This window comes from Aythya marila (assembly GCF_965140915.1).
Source record: "Aythya marila genome assembly, chromosome: 21".
In the NCBI taxonomy this organism is placed as follows: Eukaryota; Metazoa; Chordata; class Aves; order Anseriformes; family Anatidae; genus Aythya; species Aythya marila.
The window spans coordinates 6,822,695-6,844,104 of NC_139062.1; the positions used below are offsets into that span (position 1 = coordinate 6,822,695).

Here is a 21,410-nt window from a genome sequence, read left to right on the forward strand (position 1 = left end):
CCTGGATTTTAACCTGTGTGCCAGACTGTGCTAGAATGTAGCAACGTGGTCTGTTGGTACCCCTAATAATAACCTGATAACAGGAGCACATGCTTTAAAAAGATAGCTGAAAGCCATTTTAAAATTACATTCTTGGCTTTGGGTATAAAATATTATCAGGTAAGTGTCTTACCTTGAGTTTTCAGGGCTTCCTTGAGAGATCAGGGCCATGTATGGGAATGCTTGTGCCTTTTGCCTACTTGACACTTTTTCATGTTTCTCACCTATAAACTGGGTACCTGTGTTCCTAGTTGTTCAGTGATTTGAATTTCTACTGTGGAAGAAGCTTTAACTGATTTAACGGTGGTGGGTTTTTGTTTGTTTTCACTTGTTGCTTCTTAAATCAGTGTCATTTTGCCCTTCATCTCTTGCAGTTCAAATGGTGGGAGTAAGACTTCACCAGCATTGTGTCAGTGGTCTGAAGTCATGAACCACCCTGGCTTGGTGTGCTGTGTTCAGCAAACCACAGGTGTTCCACTGGTGGTTATGGTGAAGCCAGATACCTTTCTTATCCAGGAGATTAAAACCTTGCCAGCCAAAGCAAAGGTTTGTTGTACTTCCCTTTCTTTTTGGTCCTTCAAATGTAGTCTCTTCTTGTTCCAATAACAAGATCTCTAGACTTTTTAATGCAAAGAACAGCAGTTGTCAGGTCCCTTCCTTGACTTGCATTGCCTACTTTTGCAGATTCAGGACATGGTGGCCATCCGACACACAGCCTGCAATGAGCAGCAGAGGACGACTATGATCCTCCTGTGCGAGGATGGCAGCTTGAGGATCTACATGGCAAATGTAGAGAATACCTCCTACTGGCTGCAGCCCTCTCTCCAGCCTAGCAGTGTCATCAGCATCATGAAGCCAGTTCGCAAGCGCAAGGCAGCTGCAATTAGTAAGGGACTTCTCATGTATCTCATGTAAGCTAGCAGTAGCAAATACAGATGTGAAGATTGATCAGCAGCGTGTAGATACTTAAGACATTCATATCTGATAATTAGCATTTAACCTCAGGGCTGGGCTAAGTATTGGCTAAAGTATGGGTAAAATCTTCCCATTGATGTCTGTAACAATACATAGCTATCTGGCTAGCACAGGCATTTCCAAAGAAGGCAAGTTCATTTTGCTGTTGCTTTATCATAGCTTTGCCTCTTAAGAATGTTTCTTGCCAAAAGCATCCATCTCGTCTCTTATAGCAACTCGCACATCCAGCCAAGTGAACTTCCCTATTGACTTCTTCGAACACAACCAGCAGCTCACAGATGTGGAGTTTGGAGGCAATGACCTGCTGCAGGTTTACAATGCTCAGCAGATAAAGCACCGGCTCAATTCCACTGGCATGTATGTGGCCAACACAAAGGTAAATGGGGAAATTCGGGCATTCTCTTGGACTTCCAGGTGATGTTATTGTCTAGATTGATAGTATGCCTTTGTGATTTGTCTTCTGCAGCCCGGGGGTTTCACCATTGAAGTTACAAACAATAACAGTACGATGGTGATGACAGGCATGCGGATTCAGATTGGCACGCAAGCAATAGAGAGAGCACCCTCGTACTTGGAGATATTTGGCCGCACCATGCAGCTGAATATGACCAGGGCTCGTTGGTTTGACTTCCCTTTCACTCGCGAGGAAGCCTTGCAAGCTGACAAAAAATTAACTATCTTCAGTAAGTCATTGTTAATTGTTTGCTTGGACTGCCTGTTGGCTTTGCTCAGGCATGTTGAAGCTACTTTGCTTCAGCTCATAGCAGGGAGGGTTTCCACAAGCTGTTGATTTGACCTGACCTCAGAAACAGTTTGAGGAGCAGATCTTGCACACCTAATAGCTGTTTCTTTAGGGCCCAGTTTCTTGCTGCAGCAGGTGAACATGCAGTAGCTCAGCTCAAGAATTTTGGGTGGCGGTAATAGAGAAGGGAAGTAGCCTTGAAAAGGAGATGAAACTGTCAGGTCGGGCATATATTGACACAGCACAATTACTGTCCTTGCCTTAAGAGGCTATGCTTATTTTTATTCAAAAGAAAAAGTTTTGTTAGTCTTTAAGAAATTTCTCTCATCACCATAGTTGGGGCTTCCGTGGATCCGGCTGGAGTCACGATGATGGATTCCATAAAAATTTATGGCAAAACCAAAGAGCAGTTTGGATGGCCTGATGAGCCCCCTGAGGATTTCCCATCTGCTTCAGTGAGCAATGTTTGTCCCCCAAACCTAAATCAAGGGAATGGTACTGGAGACACGGAGTCAACTACCCCTGCTGCTGCCAGTGGGACTGTCCTGGAGAGGTATTGCTGCAGTCTTTCTTTAATTTCTCCATGAAAATGGATAGTTGCTCTAGAAGGCACCTAGGTACCTTTGTGTGCCTTTCAAAACTAGGAGAACTTAAGGAGTTAGCGCGTTGTTCTCGCTGCTGTATAAAACAACAGCTGAAAAGTTAATGGTTGTCTCCTAAGGAGAACTTTGTGCTCCCTCTTGATTCATCTGGTGGATTAGAGGGATAGATGTGTGCGCATGCTTTGTATGCTCAGTTCACTTGTTATAGGAGTCTTGAAGAGCTGAAAGAAAATTCTGCTTTCTTGGTGCTTTTTCTCATTTCAAGTTAGCCCTCTTTCATTCTCTGGAGCTCACAGAGTTTAGGTCTCTCTGACGTTCAGTTCATTTTGAGGAGGACTTTGTGTGTGACCTTGCTTTAGATGTGTGGTTCCTAACAGGTTAGCAATAGAGCCCGTATATTACAGGCTTTACTGTGGTGGAGACAGTGTTGTTTCCCCCATCCATATCCATACTGAGGGTCAGAGCACAAGGGTGAGTTGGGGGATATATTTACAGAAGAAAGGGAACTTTTTGTATATCCATCCCATTTTCTTTCTCTGGGCTCATACAGCCTGTGCCATCAGGGTGGTAGAAAGACTGGCAAGCTAGCAAGGACAGGAGGGCAACAGGTCATAGAAGAAATAACGCTGCTGAAAAATGAGCACTGTAAGGTATATGCCTCTTGACTCTGAGTAAATCGTGGCTGATTGTCTTGCTGAAATTCTCACATAAAGGTTCAGAGCTTGAAGTAGTGGATACATCCAATTGAAGGATCTATTTGGACCTATTTTTTCCTGCCCAGAATTTCTCTTTTCTTCCCTTCTCTGCTGTGACATCTCCACAAGATGTCTCTCTATGCACAGACATGCCTTCCATTTTTTTGAAGGCAGTGGAATTATATCCTAAAAACTTGGAACCAAAGGAAACTATTCTTTTTATTTTTACTTACATGTTACAGAACGCAGTGTGGTTACCTTATAAAGGGTCTCTTGAGTAGGAACAACTAATGGCAGGCAAGAGGCAGCTTTCCTTTCAGAAGTTCGGTGTCTGTACTTCAAATTTAACCTTCAGTTGTGCTTTAAGCAGTGTGCTTGGCTTCTCTGTGCTAGGTGGCCTGGATCTCCTTCATTTGTTGTGCTATTAGGCAAGTGTCTGCTGCCCAAATAGAAGAGCCATGCTTAGATTTACTGTATATATTGCACTCCCAGCTTCATGATTTCCCTATTTAATTTGCCTTTTGCTTAGGATGTGTTCTAGGGAGTTTTTCTGTGAGCTTTACACATATTTTTTTTTCTTTTTCCTTTTTCTTTGCTCCCCCAAAGTTCTGAAACTGAGTCCCTAACCACCCTGGACCGGTTAGTATGCCATCCTTTTCTCTGCACGAATGAGTGTGTGTCAGAGAGGCAGACACATGTGGCTTTTGTTGACTGTTTTTTTTGTTTTCCAAGTGACATTTGCTTCTTTACATTCTGGTCATTGCATGGCAGATGATTTAGCAAAATGTAAAGACGAAGCGGTTTGCAGATTTTTTCTGTACACAGCATAACTGTTGCTTGTTTGACAGACTCCTCTTTTTGCTTTGTCCCTCCTTACGTCTTTTTCTCCCACTTATATTTCCCTACTAGCTTTGTGAAGGGTGACTGAGGGTAGGGGATTTCAATTTTATTTATCACCACCAGGCCAGAGAACCGTTGTTTCTTCTATCTCGTATCCAATCCTACACTGTTATTTCTCCCCTTAATGCTGTCTCTTCCCTCCCTCTTCCTATATTCTTGCACTGCTCATTCTGGTGTGCCAGGGGGCATTTCAGGTAGTTCTACTGCGAGATCTGAAGTGGTGCTGCAAGGGAGAGTCAGCACCTTGCTGCAACTCGTAAATAAGGTTCTCAGTTGGGGCAAGTATTTTACTAGCCTGCCTTATTGCTGTCAAAACTTTGCATCCATCTCTCGCTTGGCTCATACCTGGTGCTCGGAGCTAATTTTCCTCTGGAGTACTTTGCGCTGAAACTCCAAATTGGAAAGAGCAACCTGTGTGAAAATAGCAAGCGAGTAGAATCTTGCTCCCTTAGAAAAGTCGGTTACGCTTTTTCCCATGTGTCATACCAACCCTTGATCTGCAGTCATATGTACGTACGTCTGTGGGCCATGGTGAATTGGTACTGTCAAGACAATCCAAGTTATCCCTGCTGCAGGCTGTGTAAGGAAGTGTTTTATCCTCTTTGGTAGAGAAAAGCCCCTGTCTTTCAGCTGTGGATTATTAAAGCAGTCCTAAGTTTGTCTGTGAGCGTGAGCCAGGTTTAACTCTGGTCTGTAACACAATGAAATGATATGCATGGTGCCTGTGGCAGGTTTTATCATGCTTTGATTTTGTACTTGGCATTCGTTAGCTGTCTCTGAGCTACTCATGACTGTAGCCTGCATAAAGCAAAGTGCTAAGGCGAGAGAAGGGTTGCTGTACTCAAGCCTGCTTTCCTTTCTCCCTTCAGGCTAGTAGTGAGTTCTTTAGAAGCGCTGGAAAGCTGCTTTGCTGTAGGACCAGTCAACGAGAAGGCAAGTAACTTTCTGAATACATTCTTGAGCTTTCAGAGATGGGGGAGGAGGGGCAAGATCATCAGCACCTCCTGCAGCCCTGGGGGCCTGATACGGAAGAGAGCCGCATCCATTTTGCTCAGAGCACTGATCTGAAAGTTGACTTAGCGAAAAGCGTTTGAAACTAGTTTAGAATGACAATTGGCATTTGCATTTATTGCTGGTGGGATTTTTGTGCTGTAGAGTGACCTCGTTTGCAAAATCATCAGGGTAGAAGCCTATAAATCTCAAAAGGACTTGTCTAGGCATGTGAAATGTTCTTTAAATGTCAAATAATAAATTGAGGGGTTATCAAAACTGTATTGCAAGAAGGTAGAAACTTGCATGCTCAGTGCAAGGGGGGGGGGGTTGCTTGCAGAGAAATTGGACTCATGCATCATCTTAATGGTTAGTGAACTGAAGAATGTTTTTTTTTGTCTGTTCTTGGGAACAGGAGAAGAATAAGGTGGCTGCTCAGGAACTGGCTACTATGCTCCTGTCCATGCCAGCTCCTTCCAGCGTCCAGCAGCAAACCAAGAGTCTCTTGGCTAGCTTGCACACCAGTCGCTCAGCATACCATAATCACAAGGTAAAATGGTGCAAAGATTTCAGCAACTACAGTAACTTGCTAGTTTATGTTTGAGGTGCAGCCTGCCCATAGAAAGCACTTTTTCCATGCAGTGTAAAGCTGCTGGCTAACTTTCCTTTAGCTCCTGTTGCCTGCCTTGCTGGTACAGTGTTTCATTGAAGTTTCACTAGCTAAAATGCTTTTTGAAGATTTTGTTGGGAAATAATAGCAATCATTCCAGAGGAATCAGGATCTTGAAACACAAGCTTGTTTGTAAACTGTGTCAGTAACTCTGATTTCTGTTTGCACGTGCATCTGACATAGGGTGATAGGAATATACTAGGGTAAGAAGTGGTTGGACTGTGCTAATATAATTGCATTAAATGCATAGATGCCTGCAGGTAGACATTCCTAATGATTTGAATGGTTATGTTTATACATTGGTCATCCTGTCTGCATTTAAGCCAGAGGGAAAGAAAAATGAAAATGAATTCTCCAGACAGATTTTTTTGTTGTTGTTACTGGGTGATTTTTTAATATTGTTCTTTATAGATGACACTGGCAAAGAGAATTAAAACAGATGTCTCCATGAGCTATCCTGCGGGTGTATTTCAGCTGTTTTGCTGTTCTGCAGTCTGTTGTTTTTCTTTGCCTATGCTATCTTCCACTTTACAGGATCAAGCGTTGCTAAGTAAAGCCATTCAGTATTTGAGTTCCTCAACCAAGGAAGGAAAGGACCTTGATCCTGAAGTGTTTCAGAGGTTGGTCATCACTGCTCGATCCATTGCTATTATGAGACCCAACAATCTGGTCCATTATACGGAGTCAAAGCTGCCACAGTTGGAAACAGGTAGACAAGTCTGGATTTTTCTTGAGCTTTCTCTTGTGGTACCTGAAAATGTGTTGTGGTATTTGGTTCAGTGTGAGAGAGTCATATTTGAAATATGATATGTCTGAGATGGTCCTTGTAATGAAGACATCAGACCCTCTTAACAAAAGCCTTTTTCAAATAAACTTGGTGTTTCCCTGCGTATTAATGCTTTGCTCTGCACAAGTATGACAGCTGTTCTTTGATCTGTACAGAGAGTGAAGAAGGGCAAGAGGCCCAGAAACATGCTGAAGGAGAAGGCTGCACATTTATTACCCAGTTGGTCAACCATTTCTGGAAGCTACATGCATCAAAACCCAAAAATGCATTCCTCGCCCCTGCCTGCTTGCCAGGTATGCTAGCTCTTTATTTGCTATAGTCAAGGTTGTGTGTTTTAAGGAAGCCCATTTTGAGCTTGTAAACAGAAATTATTTGTTTCAAACAAGACTTAAGTTGTTAATGATGCCATGCATGCTTTATAAGGTATATCTCTGAATTCTGCTCTAAATCTTTTGTTCAAAAATAGGTGTATATACTAGTAAAAAGAGACTGATGATTGACTTAGTTATGGTTGGCATTAAGGGATATTCAGTGGTGCTGGTATATGGCACATGCAGTATTCCATGTTCTATACAAGGTTGGTGTTCAAGCTCATTTTGGACTGAAGCTTCAATATTTTTGTGGCACTAGCATTGTGCTTTGAAGTCTACAAATAAAAGATGCTTCCTGCAGTGTCTTGATCTATGTGCTGAAATGGAAAGGTAGTTGATCGCAGTCCTACTTTTATTCCTCCTTAGGTCTGACTCATGTTGAGGCCACGGTCAATGCTTTGGTGGATATTATCCATGGATACTGCACATGTGAACTGGATTGTATCCATACAGCATCCAAGATCTACATGCAGATGTTACTTTGCCCAGTATGTAACCTTGCTATGCTCTGTATCAACCCATAACACAAATAACATGACAAGTAAAATACATGTAAAATGATAAGATGAGGCAATAAAAATAGAAGCTTGCAGCCAAAAACATACAACCAGAGATAGGTGAAGGAGAAATGCATCTCTCCTTGTATTTTAATAATGTTTGTCATGCATTAACATGTAATAATAAGTGCTGCTTTATGGCTTTTGGGAGAAAAAGGGAATTTAGAAGGTAGGCAATGACATACGCCTTATGTGAATCGTGACCAATTAGAAGTGTATTTTTGCCCGTCTTTCTAAATACAGTGAATAAGAACTTAAAGCTTAAGAAGTTTAATGATTACCTATTAACCCTCTAGGACCCTGCAGTGAGCTTTTCATGCAAACAAGCTTTGATCAGAGTACTGAGACCAAGGAACAAACGGAGACATGTCACCTTGCCATCTTCCCCTCGCAGTAATACTCCAATGGGTATGAAAAAATCCATTCATCTTTGTCTTTAAATGAGCACGACCTACTTCATTTGTCAGAAAAGACCCCAAAAAAGTAGCTTTTTAAATGGAACAAAAGTAGCCTTTCTTCATTCTTTTCCTTTCTTCCCTCTGTCTTGCCTCCCTACAAAACTTTTTTTTTTCTTTTGATACTCACCTTGTCTTTGGTATTCTAGAATTCAAAGGGGAGGTCTCTCTGAGATACTCTGATTTCAGTGACAGCAAAGCTTGAGTATTTTATTGAAACTGTAGCAATACAGTAATACATGCACATTTTCAAGCCTTTACATTATCAGTAACAAAAATATGTGTGGACAAAGATTAGGGTATCAAATGTGCATTCAAGAGATACTTTTTAGTATTGATATGAATTGTAGCTGTCATGGAATCTATTGGCAACTGTGAATAAACAGTGGATGGGGTTGCTATTTTTTCTCAGCACTGATTACCTTGTTCATGATATGTAAAGAAAGAGTGCATTTGTGAATTAATCCTTTTTGACTCAGGAGATAAAGATGATGATGATGACGACGATGCAGAAGACAAGCTGCAGAGCTCTGGGATAGCAAATGGTGAACATATCCGACAAGAAAGCCAGGAGCAAAATGAAGTTGATCATGGGGACTTTGAGATGGTGGTAAGTCTAGAGTACTTCTCTGGAGCCTTTAAAGTCTGCTAGGTACTTGGGTTTAGTTCAGTTACAATGAATCAATCTTTAGTGTTCCATTAGCTGGTGGTGGTTTGGCAAAAGCTCTCGTGTTTCATCTCCACAGTCTGAATCAATGGTTCTGGAGACTTCTGAAAATGTGAATAATGGGAACCCTTCTCCCCTGGAGGCTCTTCTGGCTGGAGCAGAGGGATTCCCACCCATGCTGGATATTCCTCCAGATGCAGATGATGAAACAATGGTGGAATTGGCTATTGCCCTGAGCCTGCAACAAGATCAGCAAGGTAAGTTATAAGCATTTATTGGTAGTCAGAAAGGTGAACAGAATATGGGGGAACTGGGAAAGAAGCAGAGCAGAAACTGTTGATGTGACCACCAACAAATCAAAGGTAGTAGAAATATGAAATGTAAATGTAAGGCCAGAGTTAACGTGGTTTGTTTGTGGGAAGATACTCATTGTTTGTTTTCTTCTTGCAGGGAGTAGCAGTAGTGCACTTGGACTTCAGAGTTTAGGACTGTCTGGCCAAGCACCAAGCTCTTCATCTCTTGATGCCGGAACGCTCTCAGATACAACAGCATCAGGTAACTGTTCACTGCAAGGAATATAGATATATATATAAATAAATAAACTTATATATAAGTTTAACCTAAATAATGATTTAAAATTCGTTTGTAAATAAGATTTTGAAGAATCAGTTATTACTATTGGCTTCATGTATCTTTAATAGTGTATTTATGACCTTTTCTTGCTTTGAAAGACTTTCATTATGGAGTTCAGAGGAATTTATTTCCTCCTCTTAAAATAAAACAGACAAAGTAAATTATATTTGGTATTTCCTTTGCATTTATAAACAACCAGCCATTGCCATTCAAGTAAATTAGATATCTGTCAATTTGATGATAAGGTTTCTTTCTCAGGTATTTCCCCTCCACTGCTCTTAGCAGTCGTAAGTGTACTGATGAACACTCCACATTCCTTTTTGATTTGTAGTTGAAAATTGACACAAAATGAAAAGATAAATCTTTGTGGTTTTTCTTTCTTTCATATGCAATTCTTTTGGAGTTATATTAAGACAGTGTTTTTACTTGTAACAGCTCTCTTTATTCTCTTAGCTCCAGCATCTGATGATGAAGGCAGCACAGCTGCAACAGATGGCTCAACTCTTAGGACTTCACCTGCTGACCATGGTGGGAGTGTGGGCTCTGAGAGCGGTGGCAGTGCAGTGGACTCAGTGGCTGGTGAGCACAGTGGTGAGTATCTCTTGCTTCGTTCTTGTCTGTATATCTGATTTCTACAGTAATAGGACTTTACCAGCATTAAGTGGGGTGGATAATCCCTGGAAAATAATAAATCTGTTCTAAATAGGTGATGCCATGCATTGTTTTGCAATTACCACCAATGTACCATATAGACAAAATATTTGCTCACTTTCATAGTTCTCTAGAAGTGTGGAATAGTACTTTTTGCTGGCCTGTAATAAATAACAGTGCAGTAGCCTAGAGCAAGAATAAAATAATTAACTATACTGCAGCATAAATTGGGATGAGATAGAAGTAATTTTCTGCTTTTTTCTTGGGACTGACACCTACGTAAAGCTGAGTAAAACAGAATTAATGTATTTAAAGGCTGCCAGTAATCAGACTTCTATCAAAAACTATGTCCACACTGCCTGTCCTGTATAGAACACCTTTCTTCTGACTCAGTTTAAATTTACTGCTGTAGAATCAACTCGATTTGTGCCACAAAGATTTGAGTCAAAAATAGTGCTGGGGGTGTTATGTTGCACTGGTAGAAAGATGCTCTTTAAAATTTTGAAGGTAACCATGAACATAATCTCTTTAGAACCATAATTCCAAAGGGTAGTGCGACTTCATTGGTCGCTAGGAAGAAGGCAAGATGCACGTGCACTTATGCTGATACTGTATTTCCCTTTCTTCTTTCTCTTCGTTTCTTTTTCAGTGTCTGGCCGTAGTAGTGCTTATGGGGACACAACAGCTGAAGGCCACCCTGCTGGACCAGGTAGTGTCAGCTCGAGCACAGGTGCTATCAGCACTACCACAGGCCAACAAGAAGGAGATGGTTCAGAAGGGGAAGGGGAGGCAGAGGGAGACGTCCACACCAGCAACAGGCAAGAGGCTTTGTTTTCATTTTCAAAAATCACACATCTGTTGTGCAGGGTCATTGTTTGTAGAGGAGTGGACTGTAGGTGCTGAAGTTCATGGAATGGGATTTGTAACTTTGGACAGTAAAAATCAAAAGCCGATCTTGTGTCTGAAACAAAATAGAGCAAACTATTGTTCCAAAGTGCCTCCCTTTGTGCATTCACCATGTAACATTACACTTAAGTGTAATGTGTCCCACAAAAGTGCTGCTTTTACAAAGTGATGAAAAAATTGATATGAGCCTATTAAACAGAAGAATCACTAAAATCTAACTCTGGGAAGCTTGTGAAATGCAGTGTTCAGGGGAAAAAAGCATGTACGTCATGCTAGACAGTCTGGTTCTGCAGAAAAAGACTGTGTCCATTGCCTGAGTTGCTCTGCATCTTTCATACTGCTTAAGTGTAAAGTCTGAGGGAGTCTGTCTCTGTTGGTGTTAATGTGATCACTTTAAGATTTCATGATTCTCAGAGTGTCTGTGGTAAATTGCAGTGCTCTGGTGATAATCCTCCTGGGGCTAAATTTTTTTGCAATATGTCTGATTCCTGCCTTCTGACTTCGTAGACTGCACATGGTCCGACTGATGTTGCTGGAGAGGCTGCTGCAAAACTTACCTCAGCTCAGGAGTGTTGGAGGAGTCCGGGCCATTCCTTATATGCAGGTAACTGAGGAGGGCTTTGGAGTTGAGCCTTAATCAAATAGTTAATCACTGCTACTACTCTCAGGTTTTTGTTTGCACATGCTTTTCCCTCTATCTTTTCTTCCCAGTCACAGTGTGTGAGTCCCTCTCTAAAGTGTTCAATCTGTTGCACAGCATTCCTTACCCAAAGAGTTTTGCTGTGCATATACCCTTTCTCAGTGTGGTGTTACTTTTAACTGATGAGCCTAAGGGATAAAATCCTTGATCCCCTATATATTTGGGTCTTTCACATTTGTACTGAAAATTCACACTAGGGAGTGGTGTTGCAGGCAGAATTTGGGAAAGAACATAAATTAATCAAGATAAAACCTGTGCAGAGGTTTTGTGAAAGATAGTCTGTATCTATCTTGAAAACATGGAAGCTGTCTTCTGTTAATTCTCTCACTTCTATTTCCAGGTTATTCTGATGCTCACTACAGACCTAGATGGAGATGATGAGAAAGATAAGGGAGCTTTAGATAACCTTCTCTCCCAGCTGATTGCAGAACTGTGCATGGACAAAAAGGCAAGTTGTAGTATGAGCACACAATCTTCTGTGGCTCCTAGACAAGGTTTCTTCCCATGGAGGAATTAGATGCATTGGAGTCATAGAAACATAGTTGCTGAATGGATATGCTCAGGCATTTTATTTCTGTTAGTTCATTTCACATAACATAGAAAAAACCTCACCTGTGCCTGGTTCCAGCATTAGCAAGTGAGCATAGAAACTTGCTTGCCTTGAATTAAACTCTTAAAACAGTCTTGATTTATCAGTGATGTTGACATGTATACGTTTCCATTTCTGTAACTCTTTTCTGGCACCCAGGCCACTGTCTAGTCTTAGAGTTGAGGAATTTGGGCTGCTTTTTTAGTATTACTGTTTGAGCTTAAATTAGAAATGCTTTGTGAAGATCAGAGCACTGAAATTCAGGTGCTTAGGACATGATGCTCAGCTCTGTAAGTAAGCAAGCTCTCTCTTTGCAGGATGTGTCTAAGAAAAATGAACGTTCTCCTGTGAATGAAGTACACTTGGTGGTAATGAGGCTGCTTAGTGTGTTCATGTCCAGAACTAAGTCAGGATCCAAGTCTTCCATTTGTGAGGTATATTCTTCAAAATGCTTTTTCAGGAGTGCGATGTGGCTGGGGAGTTTTTCTTCATCAAAGATGTTATAAAAGCTGTTACATAAAATAGCTAGTGTAAAACTGAAAAATAGTTGAAAGTGCTTTGGACAAAGTTGCGATGGGTCTGTAATGTTTCTTGACTTATGAATAAAGATCTTTGCTGTAACTCAGATGGAGGAAACCAACACGGGAAGATGTCCGAATTTGTTTTATATGCACAGTCTGTTCTGTGCTAAGGGCAGAACATTAGTGATGTTATTTAAAATGCTCTGGTAGATTTTGTGTTGCATCTTATTGGTGCTGAAGGGGTTAAAAGGATTTGTAATGTGATTATTGGGAAGCAATATGCTGCTGTGTCAACGTAAAAGTCGCTAAGAGGATTCCTTAGATATTTGTTGCTAAAAGGTACAGTAATAAGGCATAAAAAGCAGTATGTGTGGTGGGAAGGAGATTAATAAAAAAGCATAGAGGTTAAAAAATTTAGTCTGAACTGCATCAAATTTTAATGAGCTTATGAGCTGTGGGGTTTGTTTGGATTTACAGGGCTGCTTTAATAGTTTTATTTACAGTAGCTTTTTCTCCAGCCTTTGTTATTCACTTGAGCTTCCCACAGAAATCAAAGCTCATCGTCTTGCAGAATGCAGGTGGAGCAATACCTGGGTGGAGCAGAGCCTCTGAGCAGCATATGCGTCAGGGACTCTTTCTCTACCAGAATTCACCCTCAGCTGGCCAAATCCCAGATAAACAAATAGAAATCCCAACTTTAAAAAAAAATAAAAATAAAAAAGGGAAAAAAAGCCCTACTCGTCTAATCCATAGCTCAGTGGCCTCTGGCACATGTGTCGAGGGGAGATTAGACTTAAGAGGAGATTTTATTTGTTTTCCTTTACTAAGCGCTTGTTCAAAAGAGTCTCTGTAAATGTTTGAGTTTCTTTTCATAAACATGAAAAAAAAACAAAATCCAAAAAAAAACAACCTCAAACAAACCACAAACTTAAAAGCTGCCTGTAAAGTTTCATTAAAAAAAAAAAAAAATACTCTTATCCATACGGTCAGCAAATGCCATCTGATTGTCACAGCTTCCCTTGCTCTTCTGAAATGGTGGTTCTCAGGTGCTCTAGTAATCCATTTTCTCTTTGTTTCAGTCTTCCTCCCTCATCTCTAGTGCCACTGCTGCTGCACTCTTGAGCTCTGGTGCTGTTGACTACTGCCTGCACGTGCTGAAGTCTTTGCTAGAGTACTGGAAAAGCCAGCAGAATGACGAGGAGCCAGTAGCCACTAGCCAGCTCCTGAAACCTCACACTACTTCTTCTCCACCTGATATGAGCCCTTTCTTCCTCCGTCAGTATGTGAAGGTGAGTCGTGCCCTATGCAATTAGTGTTATGTGACCTGCATTATAGGACTGCTGCACAGAAGCAAGTAAAAACATCTTTGCAGAAGGGGTTGTTGCTCAGTTGTGCAATTAAAATCTGTTCCCTTAATGTGCAGAGAAAATTAATAACAGCTCTGAGTTCTCTAGCAGAGCAGCCCAGCTCGCTGTATCTCTTGCTGCCTGGCTAAATGAGGCAGTTCTGTGGAGCTGCTGTCATTGTTTCTGGTTCAGGTGTTAATCTTCCTGAGGGGAAGCTACTCCATCATGTGACTGTTTATGCTTGGCAGGCAGAATTTCTGAACCACCGCTATTCATTGTGGCAAGGAAGCCTAGCAGTTGATAGGGATTTCTACACTAAACCCCAGACTTGCTCAAGCACCGTGGTGCCTTTACTCCACTAGAGGTGGGGGGAGGAGGGTTGATACACGTACAGATACAGGGAAAAAAGTCCAGTTAAATCTAAGTATGTCTCCTAAGTTGAAAGCTCATATATTAAAATACCTTAGGGCTACAGAATAATTTACTGCGTCCTCATAGTTGCCTTCTAGGTAAAGTCCTCGTGCAGGTTTGTCAGCTTATTTTTGTTTGTCAGTTGGGAATGTTTCTTCTGGTTGCAAAGGTACAGAAGAGTTTTGGTTTTGGAAAATAAACAAACACACCCTGTAGCTTGTCATGACAGCACAGTGGGAGTTCTCAGTGCCAGGGCCTGACTTGATTTCTCTCACTTTCAGGGTCATGCTGCAGATGTTTTTGAGGCCTACACTCAGCTTCTGACAGAGATGGTACTGCGGCTTCCCTATCAGATCAAGAAGATTGCAGACACAAACTCTCGCATCCCACCTCCCATCTTTGATCATTCTTGGTTCTACTTTTTGTCTGAGGTGAGAACATGATACACCTGCAGGTTTTAAGCAGAAAATTCCACTAATGTTACCTTACTTGGGAGAGATGAGGAATATCATAGAATCAATCTCTGATTCACATCTGATTTTCCTCCCCCTTAAAAGAAGGTGAACAACTGGGTTTGTTTTTTACCTGTTGAACAGGTAGCTAAGCATAAAGCATATGTGGAAAATAAGATTGCTCTTGCTCCCTGTAACTCAGTGTTTGCTGCCAGAGAACTCTTTATACAAAATCTCTGAGATGGTACAATGTAATGTCATGCTTTGCCATTGGTATTTAACTTAGTCCTTAAACAAGGAAGTAATAAGATGTTTGAAGTATGTATTTTCAGTTGTATTGTTTAATTCTATAGCTCCATACTTGAAATAACAAATTATCTTACATTTGCACAAGTTTGTGGAAGGATTTCTTAATTAAGCTTGACTAGTTTTTTATTTGAGGTCACATTTTATGTTTATAGATGACAAAGAATAGTTTTCAGAAGCAGTTTCACAATCACAGAGCTCAGGATGCTGCACTATTGCTGTGCAGTGTTTCTTCTGCCTATGACTTGCTTTTATGGGTGACTTTACCTTAAAGTTGACTGATTCGTTAATGCATCTCCAGTATCTTAGTTTTTTGCAAGAAAACATGTTTTTGTTGGTGCAGGTTGCCTACTCTTGAGTTCACATTGCTGATGTTGTAGGCTTTTCTTTGTCTAGTACCTGATGATCCAGCAGACTCCCTTCGTGCGCCGCCAAGTCCGCAAGCTTTTGCTCTTTATCTGTGGATCAAAGGATAAATACCGCCAGCTCCGAGACCTCCACACTTTGGACTCCCATGTTCGTGGAATCAAAAAGCTCCTAGAAGAGCAAGGCATTTTCCTTCGTGCCAGCGTGGTCACAGCAAGTTCAGGCTCTGCACTGCAGTATGATACATTGATCAGCTTGGTAAGGAAAAGTGTGCAACTGTACTCGGAAGAAGTCAATGTTGCACTTATATAAGATGTCAGTAGTTAAAATACTGATGTGGTATTTAATCCTGTCTCATTGTGCCTTTCAGATGGAACATCTCAAGGCTTGTGCAGAGATTGCTACACAGCGAACAGTGAACTGGCAGAAATTCTGCATTAAAGATGACTGTGAGTTCTTTCTCTGAGAGAGGAGAGGGTATACATTACATGCCTTGGTTTGAATCAGGACTTCTTGGGTGGGGAGGCTCAACGGACAAAAAGAGAGGGACACAACTGAGTTTTGGGTAGGACTGAACCATTTCCATTAATCATTGTCACAGTGGTCTAATTGCATGTCTTCCTACCTAAAAAACGCAGTACGGTTTAATGGATAACTGACTAGAACATGAATTATGAGATCTGCCTTCTCTTTTTTTTTGTACTGCTGTTTTCCCAGCATGTAAATTGGGATGAAACACTTTGCCTTGTTGCACCCAAATGTTATGCTTCCTTAGTGTAGGGATGGGAATGTTCTGTAAGTCTGTGGGATGGTCCTTGTCATGATCAAAGGTGTTTTTTGTTGGTGGTGGTTTGGTTTGATTGTTTGGTGTGGGTTTTTCTGCTTTTAATTCAGGCAACAAAATTTTTCTCTTTTCTCTGCAGCGGTTCTCTATTTCCTCCTTCAAGTCAGCTTCCTGGTAGATGAAGGAGTGTCACCAGTTCTCCTGCAGCTGCTGTCTTGTGCTCTGTGTGGCAGTAAAGTACTGTCCATGGCTTCATCCTCCGGATCATCAAGCACCTCTTCCACCTCTGCTCCTGCAGCATCAGGCTCTGGGCAGACAGCCACACAGAGCAAATCCTCCACGAAAAAGAGCAAGAAGGAAGAAAAGGAAAAGGAGCGAGAGGGTGAGCTGCAGCTGTGCCCTGTTCTGTGGTTCTTTCAGGGATGAAATTCGCTCCTCTTAGCTTTTTGTACTTCTGTTTAGAAAGAACTGCTTGTTTCTCATTGTGATAAATAGTACTGTTGTGAAGGAGGCATGGGTCTTGGCAAGGGCACTTGCAAACTTTAGCTACATCTAGGAGAGTGGTTTTACTGTGTAGTAAAGGGGTCAAAGATGAAGTAGTATTCCGTAAGAGTTGGGACTGAAATTAAGTGTTGGGTATACCCCAAACCCACTATGAGTATTTATTAACTTGAGTGGGCTTTAAATTGTCTAATGGAAGTTGCCTGTACCAGTGACCAAGTAGCTTCCACCTAAATTGCTTGTCCCGGGTTGTAGGAGATTGAAATGCTCATGGAAATTAAATACTGTTGATGCACACCTAATTAGCTCTGCTCTTCAATGGTTATGTTCGGACTTGTTTCCTCTGTCTGACTTGTAAGCTATGTTGGAGCCAAGGCTGCTTCTTAATGGATGTCCAAACTCTTGGGAAAGTAATTAAGCTTTCCTGTAAAAGTCATGGGCATAAATTCTCTCCTGGCTTTTCTTCAGGAAACTATTTTGGCTTTCTCTGACAGACGATTCTTTGTGACTGTTTTCACTGCCCTATTATTTCTGCTTCTCTTTTTATCAGGATGTGTAGTACATTTCTCACATCCTTACTGGCAAGTATTCTGGGAGTTTTCTTTTGTATTAGTCAGAAGCTTTAGCTTATATTTAAAAAAATAATAATAAAAAAGAGGAATACTGAACTTGCTTGTTGACTTAACCACAGTCATTTGCCTGCATTATCTGTATGATCCATTATTCTTTATGATCTATAGAATAGGAAACTGGCTAGCCTGTGAGGTACTCCATTCGTCTGCTTTCTTAAGTCTGTATCATGCTACCCGGTGTCTCCTAGGTGAGAGTTCGGGCAGTCAGGAAGATCAGCTGTGTACAGCTCTGGTGAACCAGCTGAACAAGTTTGCTGATAAGGAGACCCTCATTCAGTTCCTGCGTTGCTTCTTGCTGGAGTCCAACTCATCCTCTGTGAGATGGCAGGCCCACTGTCTCGCACTCCACATCTACAGGTGAGCTGGGAGGGAGCCTTTCTGAGCCAATTTCAACTCAGTTCTGGAAAGATGAAAAAGCTCTGTTCCTCGTGGAAGAGTTAATGTTTGAGGCTCTGTCCTGAATGCTTCTGAGACTTGCAAATAATGACATCACCTTGAGTTGCTCACACTCTTCTGCAGTTGTTGGGACTGGAGATTTAAGTTGTGACTTACACATTTCTGATCAACTTGAGTTATCATCTGCAACAAGCATTTTATTTCTGCCTTCAGAATCTGGCTCCTGACATCTACAGGAGTAGGTGTTTGTGGGAGGGTGAATTTGTGAATCAAATACAGGCTTATGCAATTATAAAGGTGGGAGTTATATATGCAAAGGCAGATAGCAGGATGCTGAACTACTTCAAGAGTCTATTGAGTTGCTGCAAGACCTCTGTTTGTATTTCAGAGCGTACTGGAATACTGCTGTTGGCAAGAAGAGTTGAGATTTGACTCTGAAATCTCATGTATAGCAAGATAATAGTTACAATGTTTAGTGATCTGATGTATTTTCCATCCCCTATATAGTTATCTTGTCAATACAGCTGTTGTCAAAATAGCTATCTCAACAAGCCTAATTGATCTGTAATCTATCCAACAGGAACTCTAACAAGTCTCAGCAAGAATTACTGCTGGATCTCATGTGGTCAATCTGGCCAGAACTTCCAGCCTATGGAAGAAAGGCTGCCCAGTTTGTAGATCTCCTGGGATACTTCTCTCTGAAAACACAGCAGACTGAGAAAAAGGTACAGTGCCTTTCTGAAAAGGTACATCATCCGAGGCCCAGCCAGTTACTAATTTTGTTAGTACTTGTTTAAGGTACTGCTGGGACAGATTTTCTGTCAAAACAGCTTCTTGTAAAAATGTTTTCATTCTGAAAATTTGAATGTTAAAAAAGGTAGACTCCTTAAAAAAAATTGGGGACTGGAGATTATTTTACTTTGTTGTGTTGTGGTTTTTATTTTTATTTTATTTGGAAGAAAACTTTTCCTCGGGAATTCTGCTGGTTCCAATTTATAGATTTATTTTTTTTTTCAGCTCTTAGAAATTTTGTAACCCTGACTTTTGAACAAAGGAAGTGGTGGGATTTCTTAGGGGACCAGTGGGCTGAGAACAAATAATTTAGATGCACTGATACTTGCATATGTATTTTTAAAGAGCTGGGAATACCCTAGGAATCTTGGCAGGCATTTGCAGTCATTGGCTCTGACAAATAGCACTGTTATTGTGGTAAAGGTCTAATTTTAGGATCTGTTACGTTTCTGGTTAGTGACTTAACCACATAAATTCCTGTGGGTATAGTGCGTGCATCTTCTGGGGGACCTAGCATGCCATAAAATGAGTAATCTTTGTCTTTGTAGCCATTAAAAAAAATGCTGAGAAAACAGTATTTCCTAATTGTATTTCAGTTGAAGGAATACTCCCAAAAGGCTGTGGAGATCCTACGGACTCAAAACCACATTCTTACTAACCACCCTAACTCCAACATTTACAAGTGAGTTTCTTCTCTCTTTGATCCATTTCACTAAAGGAGCTTTTCAGCAGAGAAGCTGCAATCCACAGGGGAATACACAATTCTTCTAATGAAATTGTGGTGGAGGAAGGACCCCCACTGAGATTATATACTTGCTTCAGCTGGTCTTGAGAGAATAGCAGGCTTTTTTCTGCCATTAAAAAAAAATGAATTGCATGTGTGATTGGCAGTAGTTTTTTTTTTTTTCATTTTTTTTAAGGCAATAGCTTTAGGATTTTTCTGCTCTTCTGTTTGGTAAATGTTATAAAATAGTAGGAACAGTTGGAGAATATAGTTTTGCAGAATGATGTTTTGTGTTCTTGGTCATATTTGACTGTTAATAATTTTACTGAAATGCTGCCTATGCTGGCAATTATAGCTAAACTAAACTCTTCAGATTACCTGAATGGCTCATGCCTAAAACAAAGCGAATACCAAAAATCCATAAGTTAGTTTTCTTCCCTTCATTCCAGCACACTCTCTGGGCTGGTGGAATTTGATGGCTATTACCTGGAGAGCGATCCTTGCCTTGTCTGCAACAATCCGGAAGTGCCCTTCTGTGTAAGTACCTGTTGTTCTTACCCCCTTTCCAATTAACTATAGGGATCCCAACCTTTTACAGCAGCGTGATTTGCTGTTTCTGTATTATTGAAATGTGATCATATTGGCAGTGTGTCCATGGTTTTGGTTTTTGTCTTCTCAGTATATTAAGCTTTCCTCCATTAAAGTGGACACACGGTATACTACCACTCAGCAAGTGGTGAAGCTGATTGGCAGCCACACCATCAGCAAAGTGACAGCGAAGATAGGAGACCTGAAACGCACCAAAATGGTCCGAACCATCAACCTCTATTACAACAACAGGACAGTGCAAGCTATAGTGGAGCTGAAAAACAAGTATGTTCATCCATGTTTTTTGTGTGCAAGCCTCTGAATTTGATGTTATGATTTCTGGTGAGGTGAATAGGTTGGATTTGTATTGGCCATTCTGCACAGTTTGTTTCATCTTCCTAGCTCGTTTTAGGTAACGTTCCTTCTTAGACTGTTAGACTGTTACTGATCATTGTATGTCCATGCTGAGTGGGATTGTTCTGAAGCTCCTACAGGAATTTGTTGAAGAAAAGATCCAAATGTCACCTAGAGCTTGGAATATGCCTGTAAAATGTCTGTACACAAGTTTTGTACAAGCTCTGTTTTAAGCACTTAGCTTAATTGTTTGGAAACCCATATTAATACCAATAGCACCTTCTGGGGAGTTTCACTGATAAATGAACTTGGACCTTGCAATGCATCCAGCAATGCTGAAAGCGTTAACATTACTTGCTTGAAACCATATAGTAGAACTAAAATTAGGAGTCAGATAACCTAGCTCTCGACTGCTGCTTTACCCAGGAAAAATGCTCCTTTTTAATATATTGCTCAGTCTGGAGCCAGTTCTGCTTATATGCTTTCCCTTCTTACTTCTTGAGATGTTCTCACCAGAATCAGATCTCTTTGGCTTAGGGATTAATCTGTGCCTGCTGCTTATTGCTTATTTGAAGTCTTAATCCTCTGTGACATCACAAGTGGCTGCTGTGGAGAGGATTATGATGTCACAAAGAGAGGATTCTGACTTCAGGTTGAGAATAAGCAGTGGGAGCAGATGAGATCTTAAGAAATAAATATCCTGTTTTTATGCAAATGTCTTTACTAATAAAAAAAAACGGAGGTGAAAATCCCTAGAAAATGTCTGTAGAATTAAAGTTTTTCCATGAGGCATCAACAGCTCTTTAATCCTAAACAGTCTCTCTCTATGAAGAGGATAAAGGCTTAAAATGTATTTCTGGCTACATATCATGTCAATACAGAAGCTAAGGAAGCGAATCCTAGAACTGCTCTCCATTCATCCCATTTAAAGTAGATTTGGAGCTGAGGCGGTTGTGTTTGGCTTCCCTTTGTGCGTGGGCAGGAGGGTACTTCCCTGCTGAAAAGCGATGTGGCTTGCTTTTCTTTCCCAGGCCAGCTCGATGGCACAAAGCCAAGAAAGTCCAGCTGACCCCAGGCCAGACGGAGGTGAAAATCGACCTGCCGCTGCCCATTGTGGCTTCGAATCTGATGATTGAGTTTGCGGATTTCTATGAGAATTACCAGGCTTCCACGGAGACCCTGCAGTGCCCTCGGTGTAGCGCGTCTGTCCCAGCCAACCCGGGGGTGTGTGGGAACTGTGGTGAGAACGTGTATCAGTGCCACAAGTGCAGGTACGTCATCCCAGTTCCTCCCCACCGAGCCAGCGCA

The 21,410-nt window shown here is 41.2% G+C and overlaps 1 protein-coding gene across 5 annotated transcripts in view; it reads left to right on the forward strand.

The window, feature by feature from the left end:
* UBR4 (ubiquitin protein ligase E3 component n-recognin 4) overlaps positions 1 to 21,410 on the forward strand; it is a 78,068-nt gene that overhangs the window by 29,329 nt on the left and 27,329 nt on the right. The window contains exons 45-75 of one of the 5 annotated variants that reach the window (XM_082777073.1): positions 414 to 585; positions 724 to 925; positions 1,227 to 1,390; positions 1,481 to 1,697; positions 2,093 to 2,309; positions 3,660 to 3,692; positions 4,823 to 4,886; positions 5,359 to 5,493; positions 6,148 to 6,322; positions 6,556 to 6,693; positions 7,138 to 7,259; positions 7,625 to 7,736; positions 8,263 to 8,393; positions 8,530 to 8,707; positions 8,901 to 9,005; positions 9,519 to 9,674; positions 10,384 to 10,552; positions 11,148 to 11,244; positions 11,681 to 11,788; positions 12,247 to 12,363; positions 13,530 to 13,739; positions 14,489 to 14,638; positions 15,362 to 15,589; positions 15,702 to 15,780; positions 16,255 to 16,497; positions 17,437 to 17,605; positions 18,225 to 18,369; positions 19,033 to 19,118; positions 19,610 to 19,697; positions 19,840 to 20,033; positions 21,134 to 21,373. In XM_082777073.1, the coding sequence (XP_082633199.1) occupies positions 414 to 585; positions 724 to 925; positions 1,227 to 1,390; positions 1,481 to 1,697; positions 2,093 to 2,309; positions 3,660 to 3,692; positions 4,823 to 4,886; positions 5,359 to 5,493; positions 6,148 to 6,322; positions 6,556 to 6,693; positions 7,138 to 7,259; positions 7,625 to 7,736; positions 8,263 to 8,393; positions 8,530 to 8,707; positions 8,901 to 9,005; positions 9,519 to 9,674; positions 10,384 to 10,552; positions 11,148 to 11,244; positions 11,681 to 11,788; positions 12,247 to 12,363; positions 13,530 to 13,739; positions 14,489 to 14,638; positions 15,362 to 15,589; positions 15,702 to 15,780; positions 16,255 to 16,497; positions 17,437 to 17,605; positions 18,225 to 18,369; positions 19,033 to 19,118; positions 19,610 to 19,697; positions 19,840 to 20,033; positions 21,134 to 21,373 (4,644 nt within the window). The remainder of the gene's footprint in view (positions 1 to 413; positions 586 to 723; positions 926 to 1,226; positions 1,391 to 1,480; positions 1,698 to 2,092; positions 2,310 to 3,659; positions 3,693 to 4,822; positions 4,887 to 5,358; positions 5,494 to 6,147; positions 6,323 to 6,555; positions 6,694 to 7,137; positions 7,260 to 7,624; positions 7,737 to 8,262; positions 8,394 to 8,529; positions 8,708 to 8,900; positions 9,006 to 9,518; positions 9,675 to 10,383; positions 10,553 to 11,147; positions 11,245 to 11,680; positions 11,789 to 12,246; positions 12,364 to 13,529; positions 13,740 to 14,488; positions 14,639 to 15,361; positions 15,590 to 15,701; positions 15,781 to 16,254; positions 16,498 to 17,436; positions 17,606 to 18,224; positions 18,370 to 19,032; positions 19,119 to 19,609; positions 19,698 to 19,839; positions 20,034 to 21,133; positions 21,374 to 21,410) is intronic. The other 4 variants (XM_082777074.1, XM_082777075.1, XM_082777076.1 and 1 more) reach the window with 4 other exon arrangements.